Source organism: Cyclospora cayetanensis, unplaced genomic scaffold (assembly GCF_002999335.1).
Source record: "Cyclospora cayetanensis isolate NF1_C8 unplaced genomic scaffold, CcayRef3 CcayRef3_contig_20, whole genome shotgun sequence".
NCBI classification, from domain to species: domain Eukaryota; phylum Apicomplexa; class Conoidasida; order Eucoccidiorida; family Eimeriidae; genus Cyclospora; species Cyclospora cayetanensis.
The window spans coordinates 231143-248696 of record NW_020312148.1 but is presented as its reverse complement, the minus strand read 5'-3'; the positions used below and the strand labels follow the sequence as shown (position 1 = coordinate 248696).

General features: G+C 51.0%; 2 protein-coding genes across 2 annotated transcripts; both read left to right on the top strand.

The window, feature by feature from the left end:
• Positions 1-814: 814 nt before the first annotated feature.
• Positions 815-3843, top strand: LOC34618256. The gene is made up of 3 exons (XM_026337778.1): positions 815-1072; positions 3027-3140; positions 3265-3843. The coding sequence occupies exons 1-3, from the start codon at positions 815-817 to the stop codon at positions 3841-3843; spliced, it is 951 nt and encodes a 316-aa protein (XP_026193563.1).
• A 2563-nt stretch (positions 3844-6406) lies between these two features.
• Positions 6407-17210, top strand: LOC34618255 (mannitol 2-dehydrogenase). Its single transcript, XM_026337776.1, has 14 exons — positions 6407-6785; positions 7105-7206; positions 7956-8237; positions 8532-8678; positions 9093-9205; positions 9544-9786; positions 11098-11217; positions 11611-11687; positions 12694-12826; positions 13683-13858; positions 14999-15073; positions 15457-15688; positions 16241-16317; positions 16886-17210. The coding sequence occupies exons 1-14, from the start codon at positions 6407-6409 to the stop codon at positions 17208-17210; spliced, it is 2481 nt and encodes an 826-aa protein (XP_026193561.1).
• The last annotated feature ends 344 nt before the right edge of the window (positions 17211-17554 follow it).

The following is a 17554-nucleotide window of genomic DNA, read 5'->3' as shown; positions in this document are numbered from 1 at the left end:
CGGCAGTCTATGAAACATACGGAATTGAATCAATCAGGCAACCAGTTCGAATTCTTGGTGGGCTAGATATAACCACTGCAAGGAGAAATGTGTGAGAGTGTACAAATGAAGCAGCCGACTAAACTTCCCCCCCTCCCTTCCCTCCCCAGATCCGAAAACATGCCCTTGTTTTTCGTACGTGTCCGTCGAAACCAACTGCGGCCAGGACACTAGAAGGATTTCCTCCGTATTGCCACACCTCAGGCAGGCAAACACGACCAAACAGCGCAAAGTAGAAAAACAAATTTGTGCTTCAGTGGCCGTATACCTCTGATTCTTGCAATGTATTTTACACAGTATAAGCAAATGCACTGTGAAGGAGATGTCTGGGGCGCACACGAGCGCGGATTCCTCTGGCCTTCTTTTCAGGCCACCCGATACGTTGGCTAAGGCCATTCGACACACTCCTGACATCCAAAAGTTCTCAATCCCGACTTGGCTCTTGCTTTCGACCAGAGACACGGGAGTACGCTTATATGGCAATACGTCCACTACTCCATCATCTGCGGTGGCCTTGCCAATCGGCTGTCTGGGTGCTGGGTTCCTGCTCACTCTGCTGACCACCTGACGCGACATTTTGAGCAGACCCGAGAAAACTTTTGCGAAAGAAGGTATCCTGCTGAGTTGTGGCTTCTGCAAACCAACGCTTCATATTTTTCGATATACTCTTATACTGCTAGATGCATATTTTTCAGTCTTCTCAATTCTCGTGAACCTTGCTGTTGAACTGATCTCCGTATCAACCTATGAAGCAGGGCTTGTATGAAGGCTTGAAATGCAGTATATTCTGCAGGCAGGCCACGTGCTCTGCATTAAAAGTGCCAATAACAGGCACATGCATATAGCTGTCGCATGGAAGACACACTTTTTAATTTCTGGGCATACGAGAACAGGTACTTCTCCCCACCGGCGAATGAACTTCGCGGGTGCTGCTGGTCCAAGGATGAGGCGTTTATGTTTTTCAGCCCTGCCTAAGTTCAATGATATATTCATGAGCGATTTTCGGGTGACGCCGGATGCCCCTTTACCAGCTGTGAAGCTATTTGGTGTACACTAGTTTGCAGGCTGGCCTTTATGGCCTCTACCGGCGTTCTGTCGTTGTGCACTATGATCACCAGGGGAGTTTTTCTTCCAGATGGTTGCCAACAAAGATTATTGATTTACCCTATAGGTGGATCAAATGCAGACGAAGTTTAAAATGCCGACTGACTCCCCACTCTATTCAAATCCAGTTATTTAGGAGGGAGCATCTCCATGGAACCCTGTGCTACCAACTGTTGAGCGCCATTCAAGGTCGCTCCAGGAAAGCACTTCACTCCAGATTTGAAAATAAGGCATAGAAGATAATTACTGCGTGTTACTCGAAAGAGCTTTCAAGCCCCTCGTGCCCCGTTTATGAGGGTTCCCCGCCATTGAGGGAGGGTGACAGGGTGTGGTTTGCTTCACACATCCACGCAGCTCACTGCATTGGGTGAACACTACTCTGCGATACACAAGATGTATGAACGGACAAGGGAATTATCAGAGACTCTTCAATTCTTTGTTTAATACAAGTAGTGCAGTGAAATTTGAATAAGTGTAAAATAGCAAGCTGCAATAGCGGGCGCACACAATCCTCCGCCGGCTTTCGTAGCCGCGGCATGCCCTTCTCAGGTTTAACTCCAGAACACAGTAGTATACCACCAATGAATAACTAATTGAGCCCCCATAGGATGAAGATGCTCGGGGTAACTACACACATATATTCAAAACAGTCTGCGCAGAAATCACCGCCTTCGGAGTGTGCGGTTATTCGTATGGTTTCGTATTGTGCAGACTAATGAAGTAACTGCACTCCCCAATTGCTTCCTAGCGAACGCGTATCATACCGGTTTTTCCTCGACATCATTCGTTTACGTTGAATCGCTATTGGAACACCAGTCGGTATGAGAAACAAATGATCTTTCCCATGTCTGCCCTCATTCTTGAATTCTGATTCGTTTGCATTTAGCAGTGATTCTTGGTGACTGTAGAAGCGTTTAATCCAGCACCACATTTCCACAAGTTTCTTCCTTATCCGTGTGCCGCTCGCTCACACCTGCATGCACGGGGCTGTGCTGTCAATGTTTCCAGTTCCTGCGAAGCGGAGCCAAAACGGGGAAGATGAACCAGGAAGGCGAACAAAGAAGAGAACACCTCAGTATATCGCATCGCTGTTGTTGCTTGCACTTGGATGTTCGCCCAGTTTTCTCCTGCTGGTAATATATATAGATAATTCTCCAAGCACGGCTTGCTGCTTTCACGAGGGCCTCTTTTACCGAACTCTGTCACATTTTATGGATTGCACTCATTCGCTGTATTTTTTCTTTCCAAAATTGTATGGTAATCGACAATAATTGTCGGGGGTGTTCACACCTAAAGCAAGCGCATGGCCGACCTGCACGCCCAGCAGCTGCTGGAAGAGACCAATCCCTTCCTATTTTGAAATCTTTTGAATTGGCCTTACTTTTTTCGTGAATGGACACTTCAGATCTGTTTCTGGTGCTGTTGCATGTCTCACTGCTTTCTTGTTAGCATAGAAGACAACCTCAACGGCGCATTCGCCCCCGTTCCTCTGTCTTATTCTCATCAGCTCGTTCGCCTAATACTTCCCCATTCCCTCTCCAGCGGCTTGTCTGAATGGGAATCAGCAAGCAACACCGCACATAGCGCCGTTCCCCCAAATAGGCGGCACACAACCGCCTAGGATTCAGTTCATTTCTTGCGTGGAAGTACCCCAAAGGCACTGATGCATAAGCAAGGCGAAGGGCAAACGCTGTAGACACAAGTCTGAACAGACCAGCAAGCCCGAACCTCTGCATTCCCTTCCCCATCTGCCCATCGTTACATGTGTCTCCTCTCTCTCGCCTCCCTGATGTGGTGCCTGCCCTCCTCAAGCTCGGCACTCTCGTCTCTCTAGTTGCCACCATGGGGACCCTTTACGGCTGTTTGCCACTCCACTACTCCAGCAGCAGCAGCAACAGGTGGCGCAGATTTCTTCGTCGTTGCTGCCGCCCCTCACAGCTGGACATACAATACAGTGCAATGCAGTGCAAATTGCTCCTCTCGAACCCGAGCCGTCTGTATAGTCTTGCTGCTTTAAGACAGAAGCAGCAGCAGTCATGCGCTAGAGAGGACCCCGCTTTCCTGCTGTTACTGCTGTTGATCCTCCTGCTGACGGGTATAGGTCATGCTGCCGCGTTGCAGGCAACGGGAGCAGCAACTTTTGCTGCTGCCGCACTTGCCCCCTTAGCTCTTTTCTTCATATCTGCTCTACTGATTATCCCTGCCGCATTCGTCTGCCTTCACCGAAGCAGCAGTGCCTCCACCAGTGTTTCTTCCGGAAGATCGAGCAGCAGCAGCAGCGGCGGCCCCTCCCCGTTTGATCTTGCTTTTTCTTTCGATTTGCATTGCAACGGGTCTTTTGTGTTTGCGATGTACACGCAAGTGGTGCCTCTATTGCTTCAGCCACTGCTACTCCTGTTGCCTGCCCCGGTAAGGAAGTGGCTGGCGGCAGCGCTTCACTGTTACGGCTTTTGGTGCTACACATATGTGTCTGCCATGGGATACCTCGCAGTGGGGAGACTGAAATCCGCTGCTCCGCTGCTGCTGTCGGCGTTTGGATGCATTGCTGTAGTGATCTGCTGCGCCGCTGCTGGAGTGGACCTTTCTTTTTGTCCTACCAGGCTGGTACTGCAAGCCATGTTGAACACGGCTCCGGTAGAACCCGCTGTCGTTGCCGTTCCTGCCATTACTACCGCTCAACCAGACCTGCCATTGCAGTAAAGAGGGAAGAAGGGCGCCCGCATGAGAGCAGCTGTATATACACCTGCTGCCACTGCTGGGGTGGTGGGTTCATCAGCCGTGTGTAGCGGGGTTACCCCTCCGGCCGTTGCATAGCTCTATGTAAGACACTTTGCTTTGATTTGGTGGTACATTCGGAGTCCTCGCTTTCTGCCCTTTTTATGCACAGAAAGCCGTAGCAGCATAGACTTGATTCACGCATGTTCCACATAATTCGTCGTGCATTGCTAGTGAGTATGTGTATGCACGTAGAGCTGAAGTAGCAGAGATACAATTGCATTCGTATTTTAAATATCGTATCTACATCTATTACGCGCTTTAGTTGCAAAGAATGGCAGATCAGCGTATCCTTGTCAGCTGTTCCAACGGGCACTTATTTTCAGCAGTGCACACATAAAAAACGCTGTAAGCTCGTACGAGATGGCGTCTGTATAGTTAGGTGCTCAGGGACAACTCAAACACTTATAGGTGCGCGTCTACAGGGCGAAGTTTTCAGAAGGACTTAGATGTGAGGCGGGGTGGCTCTGGGCTTGTAGATAGAACCCGCAAGCAGGCTTGTTTGCACGGAGATTCCGCGCGGCATTCATGGGAAGAAAGCTGGGTGCTGAAATAACTCACAAAGAAACTGCACACCACCAGACTTTTCCGGCTTGTCTCAACCTGTGTAGATCTATACATATGCGTGCATGGGTACGCCTCCATTCCAAGTTGGGGATGTCTGCATCTCCCTGTGCATGCATTTCTTCACCCTGCTTTGTCTTCTGTACTTGCGGGTCAGTTCGGGGCCTTCTGATAATGTTAAGTGGCAGTTAGAGTTGGTGAATGCCATTTTGTACGTTCATCTATGCGTGTTGGCAGTCGCTGTGCGTGCTTGGGGAGGTAGCTGTTGTGTGTCGTTTCCTTTTCCTCTATTTGCCGGACCTAGGGTTTTTAGCGATCATATTGTAAGTGGAGCGACACATACCTATGTTCAAGAACTTAGAGGTACATATTCATGAATCTACTACGTCGTATGTAGCATGGCCACGCAAACGAATAGAGTGCTACATTTCGCTGTATATTTGCAGGGTGATAAGCATTCTGAAAAATATGAATTAGTAACATGCTTCAATGAATAGCTCTAATAGCGCGTATGCATATGTATGTTCGACTGTGTTCCCATGGTGCTCCTTTACTGCTTTCTAGCAAGGCTCCTACTGAGTGCGACATTGCCTCTCCCAGGTTACGCCTCATGGTAGGCTGCGCGGGAGTGGCGGTGTTAAAAGTGGCTTCGCACGAATAACAACACCAGCAGGCGCAGTTTTTTACTCCACCTGGAGGCTGCCAGAGAAAGCTCCCGCAGGGAGTTTGTGCAGTGGATTAAACCAGTCAATGCCCTGCTCTAAGGTAGAGAACCACCACCCAGCATTTTTTGTGTCTAATCGCCGTCGCCATACGAAGTGTGGTGAGGGTCGTGTTTTGAAATTTTGGTGGAAAACAGATATGCACATCGAGTATTTCTCAAATGTAGCTAATACTTTCTGAGACTGTGTATTCATTTTGAGCTGCCCGTAGTCCAACGTGGCCGGTAGTACATCTTTTGTGGCTATGGCTTTGACCCTGCCTGGCCTTTCCTTCCATAGATATTTAATGGCTAATGGTGCGAATTCGTCAACTTAAGAAGAAATTTCTCTTTAAACTGAAAAGAAGCCGGAAAATGCGAGTGTTGCTGGCTCGCTTCTTGAGACAAATGGTAACTGGCCCCCCACGCTGCTGCTGCTGCTACATGTGCGGCTGGGGAGGCAATGTCTGCTTTTCTTTGAAGGTGGGAGATTCTCTCTCTCTTCTTGTGAGAATCAGGTCGCATCTTTAGACAATATCTCTTCTTCTGAGCACCAGAAGATCTTACTGGCCCTCTTAAACCACATCTGTACGCCTAGCTCTAACGTCCATTCCTTGTTTTGCACATTTCCCTCATGCGTGCTACGTTTTGACTCTACCTGGCCTTGATATAGCATCTTTTCTACGAACGAAGCAGAGTTACAGCGCGTACACGAGGGTGAGTGACAGTAAGCGCGGCGTTTGGTTGATGTGCGCCTGCAGCTACGGCAGCTGTCCACTGGTTGCCAGGGGCAAGGTCTACAGCCGTTTCGTCCCTTTCATGAAGAAAGGCTTTCTAGCACCTCCTGGCATTGTAAGGCGAATATTTGCGGATTCCCTGATAGGATCAGAGAGGAAGAAACGTCCTGTTTACATAGAAACCACAGAAGCGAGCCAGCAAACCCACTCACAGACTTGCATGTAGCATAGACCCCCAAGAGACAGAAATATCCCATATTTCGCGCCCTACATCCAGTGTGTTTTCTTCGACGCATATGTGTATTTGTCGCAATCGATGCTGCCAGCACACCCCATTGTCCGCTGCTTCCTCTTTGATCGAGGTCTCCGCAACTTGACCTGTGCTTCCTCTGCCCCTTGACGTCTGTGTGTGCTCGCTCCTCTCACTTATCTTCCTACCTTTTTTTCTTTTGGTTTGCACTTCCTGTACTTTTAGGGCCTGCCGACCATGGTTGCTGCTGAGGGGGGGGTAGAGCCAAGCGCCGACCCCAAACAGTGGAATACATCATGCGAAATCGCGAACTCGGATAATCAGCAATTGCACTGGCAGTCGGATGCCCGTGAAACGGCTGTCGCTGAGGCAGTCGCGGCAGTTGCTCATTCTGGAGGCCATGAATATGGCAGCTCGCACTTCGAGGCTCTCAATCTCATGCTGCCGCGGGCTGCCTCTGCGGCACTGGGATCCAGATCGGAATCTGGTAGCATCCGGATCAAATTAGGCAGCCAAGCTCAAAGCGAAGGATCTGCGATCGCAGGGACTCATGCGGTTCTTCATGGATATGAAGCCTTGAGGGCGATGCGAGCAAGGGCGCACGAATTCAGGAAAGGTGAGCAGCAGCACCGGGTGTATTCGAGTGTCTGCTCATCTCAGGTGTATCCTGTGTGTAGATAGCGAGCTACCGGAGCTGCAGTGGAAATTTCGCAACATCCTGTTTCTTTAGTAATAACAAATACTTGCGTATAACCGCCCGCTGATCTGCTGGAGAGCGAGCGACACACACACACACACACACACACACACAGCGTCCCCACTATGCCCTTCCCCGTGCCTAGTGTTTCATGCCCAGCTAACTGACTGGCTGGCTTTCTTTGGCCTTAAGAATGTCAATTCTTTTTTTGCTTCCTCTTGGGCTTCTCGATGCTCAGGCTATCACAACTGGAGGCGCCATCAGGCGCACGGCGCTAGAGGAGACGTCCATGATGTCTTTGCCGAAGACGCTTCTACTGCAACGCAACATGTAATCCCCTGCTCCCGGTGTCTGTGCATACTCTTTGCATGCACATCGTACATCCATTCTGTCTGCTACTGTAGTTCGATCACTTGCGCGTGCCCTTCCTATGGCACCCCACTTGGCGCACGCGCCTTACTTCCGAGAAACACACCACCACCTCCAACCCAATTGCTGTTTGCCTTCTCTATGTGGCGCTACACCCTTCTGCCTACCACTGGGGCATAGATGTGACATGCCACATCTTTGTGCCTCGGGTGACCGATCTTCCACGCTGCTTCTCGCTGGCTGCCTTTTTCGCTCACTGACGCCTTGCTCTCGCAGGCTCCCCCCTTGCCCCTCCTGCCCGTTTCCTCAAAACACGTCGGCGGAGACACAGGCTGTATCATGGCTTGCTTCTCAGTGGCAGTGCTAGTCAATCAAGCGCTATGGCGTCCGTAGCGTGCTCACTTCGGATTTCCTTGTGCGCTGCGCAGACCGTCTCTGCGATCACAAGGGAATGCAAGTTTTGCAACACGCCCAACTCACGTCTTGGCTCTCCCCATGATTGCTTTTCCCTTTCTCTGCGAGCTGGCGCACGCAGTAGCTCTACTCGCTTTCCCACTCTCTTTCTCGCTCGGGTTCTCCCTTCCTCCCCTGCGCTGCCGCCACTAAGGCTTTTTTCTCCCAGCCTGCCTGCCCTGCCTCCAACCTCATCTTCATTCATCGCCTGTCTGCATTTGCCTCGCGTCGCGTCTGCTTCGTGCTGCTCTGCACACCTTTTTCTAGGGTCGCACAACGCTGCCTCTTCGCTGGAAAGCACAGGGATACTGATGCGCGCGTCTAGCACTAACGGCTCCGACAATGCGGCAAGGGGTATCATCTTGACAGCTCCAGGAGCTGCTCCCCCCCCCTCTGCATTGGCGGAAGTCGAGGCTCTTAGCCGGGGGCACTCCATGGAAAAGATGGAGCTCGAGCCGAAGTGGCTGCGCTTCTTCTTCAACCCGCATACCCCCCTCCTTTCTGCTGGTGTTTGGCCCCTTAGGAGAGACTTTCTTCCGCACATTTCACGTAAGAATCACCGATACAAGAAAGGCATCCAAGGCGCTCACCACCATGTGTGTGTCTCTGTCTCTCTCGCTGCTTTCTTGTGGTTCCCTCGGCTTCCTCCCTCCCTCTTCGGCTGTATCCGTAGGACCTCCTCACCTGCTCAGACACCCGTAGTCTTTCCCTGTGCGATCGCTGACCCCTCTGTTTGCTTCTTTTTCTCTCTTTTTTCTTTCCTTTTCTTTCTTTCAGTTCTCCCCTCGTGAGCGCTATGGCGTTTTCTGCTTCCGTCTCTCAAACTCTTGTGCGATTCTACAGAAAAAGCAACCGTGCCGCAGTACCCCGTTGACAGCACCGCTGTCAAATGCTGGATTGCGCATATTGGCGTTGGCGGCTTTCACCGCAGCCACCAGTGTGTTTTTTATGACGACCTCCTCACGAAGACTGCCCTAGGACTCCTCCCGGGTGTGTTTCTTTCACTGCACCGCGCAGCAGCCTCCATCCTTGCATGCCTGGGGAGAGCTTTTTCCCTGCAGGCAAGCCACCGCTTCCTCTGCCCGCAGCAGTATTGTTCTCCCAGGCCTTGTTGATAGAGGCGACTTCCTGAAGAAAGGGGGAGTTGGAGCACGCGCCTGTCACGAGGACGAGTCAATCCGAGGAGTGTGGCTATGCGGTGCTGGCGAAGCATCATAATCTGCATGCATATGCCATTTATTGCGCTTTCTCGAAGTCGGCACTACCGGTTTTTTTTGTGTGTCTGTGTGGGAGGACTCTGCCACTGCCCACTTCTCCTCTAGAGGGAGGGGGGCCTCTTCTGTGCAGATCAAGCAGCAGCGTGCGGTGGTGTGTGGTTGCTGCTCCGCTTCTTTCATCCTTCAGACGACTTGCCCGAAGGAGTAGATCGAGGACCTTGGGCAGTGTGCGGCGTTGGCATTTTGCCGAGCGACAAACGCATGTGCGACATCTTGCACGATCAGGAGTTCCTGTATACGGTCCGTACACCGCATTCCATGTGTCTCGCCGCGCTAGTTGTGGCTGCTGTCGCTTGCCGTTTGGCGAGCTTGTGTCTGTCTCTCTGCGTGCGGCGTGTGCCTCTTCCCGCATTACGAAACGCATGCGGGGAGCGAAAGACGTGTCTCCAGTGACGGGTAGAAGGGCAGCAGCGCTGGAGAACGAGATGCATTCGCCTTCGGAGGGGCCGAGAACGCCGCATGCGCAGCCGCAGGGAGCAGCAGCCGGCCTTCCCTTTCGGAAGTTTGAGGCTGCATGCATCGTCGTATCTCGACAACACGCGCAGAGACTTTCCTGCTGCGTGTTGCGTGCGCCAAAGGTGCTCACGAGAAGTCAAAGGATATGCGAAGCGCGTGTAGTCGGCTCCTTGATGGATTTTGTATTTGCTCCAGAGGAGCCTATGCGCCTTCGAGGACTGTTGGTGGACTTAAGAACGAAGCTGCTCTCTCTGACGATTACGGAGAAAGGCTATTGCATGGCCACTGACGGCAATCTAGACAGAGAGTCGAGGGGTGTCAAGAGCGATCTGACGATCGCCAAGGCAAACAAAACTACGTGGCAGGTGAGGCAGGACGGCTCGAGGAGCGCAGCCTCCTGCAGGAGGAGCGGTGGGCTCTTCCGACTTGCCTAAGCTGCTGTCTGCCTCACAGGAGGCAGAGACTGCGGAAAGGCAAGGATCGCGAGGGGCAAGGGGAGGGAGGAGGCGGGGTGTAATTCGCGTCGAAACTTGCTCATGAGACGAGAAACTGCAGTTCGTGTGGCTTGGCTTCTTTCCACCTTCTCGCCATAACTTGCGGCCCCTCGATCCAACTTAGATTACTGTAGCGACTGCGACACGACGCCAAGCAAAAGCCGCCTTCCGCTTTTGCTACACTGACACGAGGCAGTACTCCTGAGTGACAATTAAGACCTGTGGAATGCAGCTCGTACAAGTCTTATATGTGCTTCCAACTTTGAGGATCTCCTGAATGCGTGTGTATAGCTGTCTGTCTGTTCGCCAGCTAGCGTTCACTTTGTGTTAATTCTACGCACCAGTCAAGAGATGAGTCCGTGGCCCTTATTCCAAGTGTATCGTTCAGCTCCGTATTCCGAGTGTATCTATGAGCCCTGTATTCCGAGTGTATTTTTCATCCCCGTATTCCGAGTGTATCTGTCAGCTCCGTAATCCGAGTGTATCTGTCAGCTCCGTATTCCGAGTGTATCTATGAGCCCTGTATTCCGAGTGTATTTTTCATCCCCGTAATCCGAGTGTATCTGTCAGCTCCGCATTCCGAGTGTATCTATGAGCCCTGTATTCCGAGTGTATTTTTCATCCCCGTATTCCGAGTGTATCTGTCAGCTCCGTATTCCGAGTGTATCTGTCAGCTCCGTATTCCGAGTGTATTTTTCATCCCCGTAATCCGAGTGTACCTGTCAGCTCCGTATTCCGAGTGTATCTATGAGCCCTGTATTCCGAGTGTATCTATGAGCCCTGTATTCCGAGTGTATTTTTCATCCCCGTAATCCGAGTGTATCGGTCAGCCCTGTATTCCGAGTGTATCGTTCAGCTCCGTATTCCGAGTGTATCTATCAGCCCCGTGTGTCTTTCTCTCCTCCGTTAAATGGCCACCCCACCTACCTTCAGCCCCTGTCTTCTTTTGCTCCCTGTTTTCCCCAATTCCTCCCCCCCTGTCCTTTTTTTGCTGTGCTTTCTACCTGATGGGGAATGCTCTGCCTCTTAAAATTTGCACGCACACAGGGGACCACCCGGGTGTATCCTCTGTCTTGGCACTTTTCCCTGTTTGCCGAGTGGCTTCCTCCTTTTGCTCTCCTTGCATTGCTGTGCAACGCGTTCTCAAGCGTAGAGGATGTGCGAGCACTGCCTGCTTCTCAGGGCGTCGAGACACCCCAAACGGCCATAGGCCTTATTTACATGGGACTGGCGCTCAGGAGGGCTGCAGGCATTAGACCATTCACCGTCCTTTCTTGCGATAATATTCCGAACAACGGCAAGGTAAGAAAGCCTCGCCGAAGTGCAGGCTGCTGACCTTAGCGAGGCCAGTGCAGGCAAGGAGGGAAGCGGAAGAGAAGGAGGCATCACTGAAATTTGCAAGCTTTGCGCGCCTTCCAACGCAACCGGCGGAGGCACAATTCTGAGTATTTTTACGCTTGCTAAAAAAACTTCCATCTAGAGGGAGGGATATGCACATATATATGTATACATATATATATATATGTATTTATTATATGTGCATATTTGAACACATATATATGTATATATATCTATATATATACATATGCATATGCTGCGACACGGAGACAGTGACAGTTGCTTTTCTCCTGGCTGAATGTGACTCTACAAGAGCATCCGGCTGCCTTCAGTGTATTGCTTCGCCTTGCTTTGCAGCTCTTGAAGAGGATGGTCGTTCAGTTTGCCACCGAAGTGGATGTAGAAATGGCAACGTGGATTAGCAAACACGTCTGGTGAGGGTTGCGGGTGTGAGCAGCTTTTGTCGCTTTCCTCTTGCCTCTTCTGGCCTTGCAAACGCGTGGAAGTTCGGGGAGGCAGTTGTTTATGCCAATAGCAACTTCGCCCCCCACAAGGCACTCAGTGCCTCCACACGACGCTATACCCCCCTCATGCCGCCTTCTTTCCACCTACAAAAAAGGCATCTAGCGTTTGCTGCACTTACGCTTGAAGGCTTCTTGTCTTCCACACGCCCAGTCATAAATATATATATATATATACTTGTATATATACATGTATATTCGCATGCACACAGATATACACAGATACAGACACACACAGAGACACACACAGAGACATACACACAGGCATACACATACACATACACAGAAATACGCATACACATACACACATACACACACACACAGAGAAGCACATACACAGACAGACACACACACATTCACAGACACACACAGACACACATACACAGACATACATACACAGACACACATACACACACACAGATACACAGACATATACAAACACACATACACAGACACACACACACATACACAGACACACACACATACACAGACACACACACACATACACAGACACACACACATATACACAGACATACATACACAGACACACACATACACACAGACAATCACATACACACAGACATTCACAAACACACATACATACACACACATACACATACACACACACAGACATACAAAATGCATACACATACAACACGCTCGGGGGATGTACACCCGAGGGAAGTCGCTGCAATGTGGGAGGGGCCCCGACTGGATTGGCAGCGTTTTGAATGCGTATTCGCCACATTTTTTGTCTTTGCATACAGTGCGTTTTTCCTGCTTGAATCCCGCATTGCGTGTCATTTTGTGTCTTTATGTAGAGGACAGGTGTGTGTGTGTGCGCGCGCGAAAATTTGGATGGCGATGCATGAGGCATGACTGTGTGTTTGCCACCACCCATTTGCATGCCTGCATGCAGCTTTCCTTGCACGATGGTTGACCGCATTACTCCCATGACTGGCAGCGAGCACATCGCTCTTCTTGAAGAAGACTACGGCGTGGGAGACAAGTGGCCTGTAGTTGCTGAAGACTTCAAGCAATGGGTAATAGGGGTGAGTCAGGCAGGTGTATCTTCATCTCTGATACGGCCATTCCCTTCCTTGATCGCTCCGGAGGCTGCATGCAGTGGAAAAGGGTATTTTTCTTCTGTCGTAGCGGGGCGGCTGCTTCATCATCGTGCTTCTTCCGTTTTTATGAAAAATGCGTCATCTTTTTTCTTCGCGCTTGGCAAGCAGCGCCTAAGCACGAGCAGAGACACACTTACTGGGAAACCGATTCTGTTGTACACAAGGCACATGGCCTTCTTTGCACGTGTCATTTTGCGCACAAGATACACGAACACATACAGATACACTTCTGCCGGAGTTAAATTTCCTTCATTTCCGTCCGCCATGAGGTTTCCTCCTGGTGCTCCTTTGACAAATGCCTTTTGCTTTCTCTCTATCTCTCTCTCTCCCTCTCTATTTTTCTTTCTCTATTTTTCTGTCTCTCTCTCTATTTTTCTTTCTCATTTCATCTATATATTGTTCTTTCTCACTTTATGTATCTATTTTTCTCTTAATTTTTCTATCTTTTTTTCTTTCTCTCTCTCTGTCCACTTTTTCTCTCTCTCGCTCTGTGTGTCGCTCTGGCGGCTGCTCCTCCGTGTTGTTGTTCGTTGTTTCGTCTTTTCATTCTTCCCCCGTTCGTTTCCTACTGCTTTTCTGGTTCTCCGCCCTTTTCTCGTCTTGCATAGCCGGGATTGGTGCACTGCGATCGCGTTCAAAATCTTTCGCGGCATGTGTCACATCCTGCCTCTAATGAGCTAGGTGGCAAGGCTGTAGAGAGAGACTCATCAGCCCTCGTAATCCTCTCCTCCCCTCTGCGTCTGCTGTCTCTGTCTCTGTCTCTCTCTCTTTTTCTCGCCAGGATACGTTCTGCAACGACAGACCGTTCTTTGAAGCCGTCGGCTGCCTGGTAGTCAGGGAGGTTCAGAGTTACGAAGAGATGAAGCTCAAGCTTTTGAACGCTGGACACAGCTGCATTGCATACATTTCAACCTTGCTGGGCTATCGATACGTAGACGAAGCCATACGAGATGTTCGGTGAGCACATCTTCCTCGGAAGCATCGCTACCGTCCCTTTCAAATGCACAAAAAAGTATAGCGGGGGGGGGTTCTTGCAACATTTCCTCCTCCTCTTGCACAGATGCCTGCCCCTCCCGATGAACGCTGCGCTATGCTGCGCTTCTCTTCGTATGTGAGATCCGACGCATACGCGTGCATGCGAGAAGATGCCCCTCATATGTCTTCGCTGCTGCTCCTGCACTAAGGCATACGTTCACACGTATGGGGTGTGCTATGCTCTGCTCGCAAAGAAGAAGCGCTGCTTCTGTAGCTGAAAACACTTTCTTCTCTAGCGTCAAGAACATGCCCCCTGTACTGCGTCCTCAAAAAGCCTTTGCCATGGTTTCCTTCGCTCTGTTGCGCACTCTTTCGTCGTCATTCTTCCTGTTTTTCTGTCCTTTTGTCTCTTGCTGTCTGTCTCGCTTTGTCTTTCTGTCTCGCTCTCTCGCTGTGTCCTTCTCTCTGCCTCTCTCTAAGTCTGCCTCTATCTATCTCTTTCTTTCTGCCTGTCTCTCTGTCTCTCTGCCTCTATCTATCCCTTTCTTTCTGCCTGTCTCTCTGTCTCTCTATCTCTCTCTCTCTGCCTCTCTCTCAGTCTGCCTCTCTCTCAGTCTGCTTCTCTCTCTCTCTCTCTCTTTCTCTTTGCGTCTCTCTCTCTCTCTCTCTTTCTCTCGTTCTCTCTGCTTCTCTCTCTATCTGCCCCTCTCTTTCTCTGCGCCTCTCTTTCTCTGCCTCTCTCCTTCTCTCTGCCTCTCTCTCTCTGCTTCTGTCTGTACCTCTCTCTTTCTCTCTGCCTCTATCGCTCTCTATCTCTTTCTCTCTGTAGCTCTCTCTTTCTCTATCTCTATCTCTATCTCTCTCTCTTTCTCTCTCTCTCTCTGCCTCTATCGCTCTCTATCTCTCCCTACCTCTGTCGCTGTCTATCTCTCTCGTTCTCTATATATATATCTCTCTATCTCTCTCGTTCTCTATATATATCTCTCTCTATCTCTCTCCTTCTCTCTCTCTCTATCTCTCTATCTTTCGACTGCCTTGGGGAGCTGCTTGGTAGATGGACTCCCCAGTGTGGTATAGGCAGCCACCCCCCCTCCCACCTGCCGCTTTCTCCGCTTGCTTCAGGATCAGTGGATTCTTGAGGAGCTACATGGATGAAGCGACTCCGTGTCTTAAGGATCTCAAGGTCGACATTGAGCGGTGAGGTCGTCCTTCCAGCGTAGGAAGCGGCTGCTGTCTGCTTTGTCTTTCGTCAAGCGCGCATCTCTGGGCACAATGCATGCAGCTGGAAACAGCGCTTGAAAACACGACAAAGCCGGAGAAAGCGCTTTACGCCAGAGGGCGAACCCAAAAGAACTGAGGCATCGACAATAAATACACCCCGGCAACAAAGCCTCCTGCATTGCTCGAGGCTTGATCTACGTTTTGCGTCTTTGCATGACTTCTCCGCGTCTGCCTTTTGAGGCATGGCAAGGCACAGGGCTGCTCCTGCGAAGCGGAGAGTCGGGGAACAAGGCTCGCCTCTGCATCTGGTAGGTAGGTGGGTGGGTGGTGTCTCGCGAGCTGTGTTTTTTTCGACGCAGGTACAAAGAGAGGGTTGTAGAGCGCTTTGGAAACGCTTTCGTGAAGGACGAGCTGCAGCGCGTCGCCCAGGATGGCAGCAGCAAGTTTTACAGCACCACACGTTCGTCCATCTGTCAGCTGCTAGAGCAGCACAAGGGTGTTGCCAAGATCTCCCTCGCCTTAGCCGCGTGGATCGTCTACTTCGCAACGGATCAGGTGGATGGCATCAAGATCGAACCGTCTGACCCCAAAGTGCGCAGGAGCTTTGTCGTGGGGACGCAAAAAAGCACTTGCTGCTCTGCCTTTCTTTCGTGCAAGTTGAAATGCCTTCATGAGGGCTGTTTTTTTCTTAGCTTCAGTCAGCCGCGTATGCTGGGCTTTCGCTGGAGACATCGGCGAGGCAACTGCCGCGCGCGCATGCTCCGTCTCTTTCCTTTTCAAAGACAGACACCCCCATCTGTCATCTCTGCTACGTCTGCTTCCGCTCGTGGAGGCGTTCGCGCCTTTGTCACGATCCTAAAAATCCTTCACATTGAAACTGCCTTTCCCTCTTCCGGTTGTCGCCTCCTTGTGTGTATGTGTGTTTGTTTGTTTGGGTTTTTGTTTGTCTGTCTGTCTGTCGATTCCCTTTGCACTCAGCCTCTCGCAGCGGCGGGGAGGCTAGGGAGTTCCCTTGTTCTCCATGTGCTGTATCTGATGTTTTTCCTTCTTTTTTTCTTCGCGGTTCGCCCGTGAAGCAGTCCCTGCTGTTAGATGTCGATGTTTTGCGGAGTCTGCGATTTGTGTATGCGTGCTGCCACTCAGACAAATGTTTTGCGCGGATTCGCGTGCGAGGCTCTAAGACAGCCTTTCTGTGTTTCACCAGTGGCATCTTTTCTCCAGTAAGGCGTGGAATTGTTCTCGCGTCCAGCTTGTAGGTCTCTCTGCTGGGCTTCCCTGTGCGACTGAGTAGACAATTGCTGGAGGGCAGTTGAGCGGCACGTGGCAGAGAGGCGGCTGTGCAGCGGTAGTCAGAAACGGAAACTTCGGGGAGGACTGAGGAGGGGCATGAAGAGCTTTAGAGACTGTGTGTGTGTGTGGGTAAATACGTTTTCAACACCGGCGAAGGATATGCCCTTCGTCTTGACGCGCATGCTTGCCTGCACGTGTAAATATCTACCCAACTCTACATGTTTCTGCTTGCTTCGCTTCTGGAGTTTGTATGTTTGTAGCCTCTTGATGTCTGGACTTCTGGAGGAAGGAGGGGGTGGGGAAAAGGGAGAAGCAAGCGGGGCAGTGTGCAGACATGGGCAATTCTGTGTGTCTTTTCCTCTCTGTGGCTCTCGAGAGCAACCTTTTACTCTGCCGTCATCTGTGCCTTGCCTCTGCTCCCGCCTCTCCTGCCGTTTCCCGTCTCTTTGCCTTTGTGTGTGTAGCAGCTCTTTCCTTTCTCCGGTGATGTGCTTGCAGCACGGTATATGGCTTGCCAGACGCCCTAGCGTCAGTCCTTACCCGCTGGGTAACAATGGCTGTGGCTGCCCTTTCACAGAGAGGCGTTGCAGAGACACTCGACGTGGGGGGCCCCTTAGAGGCGTTGTTGGAAGCGTGCTTCCACAAAGAACCGTCCTGGATGAGATTTGTAGAGTTTAGCGGGCAGAGGGGGGGAGCACGACGGCTTCTTAGTGAAAGCTCGGGGATTCCAGGGCAGCCAGTTGACGATAAACAGGAGCACTACTACACAGACAAAGAGAGTGCAGACACAGATCGATTGCAGGAGCACAACGAGGCCGCCTGAGGGCTTCGTAAGTGGAAACTGCGGGAACAATTCTGCAGCGATCCGCGCGCTGCAAAAAAATCGTTGTAGGAGGAAGGATGCAAGAACAGATGGCGAAGCGAAACGAGGGGGCCTGCACGCAAGATGTTCTTGACGGACGCTTGTTGAGCGGGATCCGAGAAACGGAGAAAGGATATGAGAGAGGCTGCAGAAAGCAGAGAAGGGTAGAAAAAAATCCGTGGTGGGCACGTCTTTTTGCACTCGGTGTCTGCAAGTGTTTCTGTATGCTGTCGCTGTCCGAAGAGGACCTCAAGAACGCAGCACGATTGCCAAAGGGGCAGAGGCACGAAAGACGACAAAGTGGG

What these genes read in the sequence shown, in the direction of transcription:
- LOC34618256 (XM_026337778.1), top strand. Translation starts at nt 815, where the DNA reads ATGCAGTATATTCTGCAGGCAGGCCACGTGCTCTGCATTAAAAGTGCC. An exon ending in CGGATGCCCCTTTACCAGCT is followed by an intron (nt 1,073 to 3,026) that starts GTGAAGCTATTT and finishes CCACTACTCCAG; the next exon opens with CAGCAGCAGCAACAGGTGGC. An exon ending in CTCTCGAACCCGAGCCGTCT is followed by an intron (nt 3,141 to 3,264) that starts GTATAGTCTTGC and finishes GCCGCGTTGCAG; the next exon opens with GCAACGGGAGCAGCAACTTT.
- LOC34618255 (XM_026337776.1), top strand. Translation starts at nt 6,407, where the DNA reads ATGGTTGCTGCTGAGGGGGGGGTAGAGCCAAGCGCCGACCCCAAACAG. An exon ending in GGCGCACGAATTCAGGAAAG is followed by an intron (nt 6,786 to 7,104) that starts GTGAGCAGCAGC and finishes CTCGATGCTCAG; the next exon opens with GCTATCACAACTGGAGGCGC. An exon ending in TCGAACCGTCTGACCCCAAA is followed by an intron (nt 15,689 to 16,240) that starts GTGCGCAGGAGC and finishes GCTGCCACTCAG; the next exon opens with ACAAATGTTTTGCGCGGATT.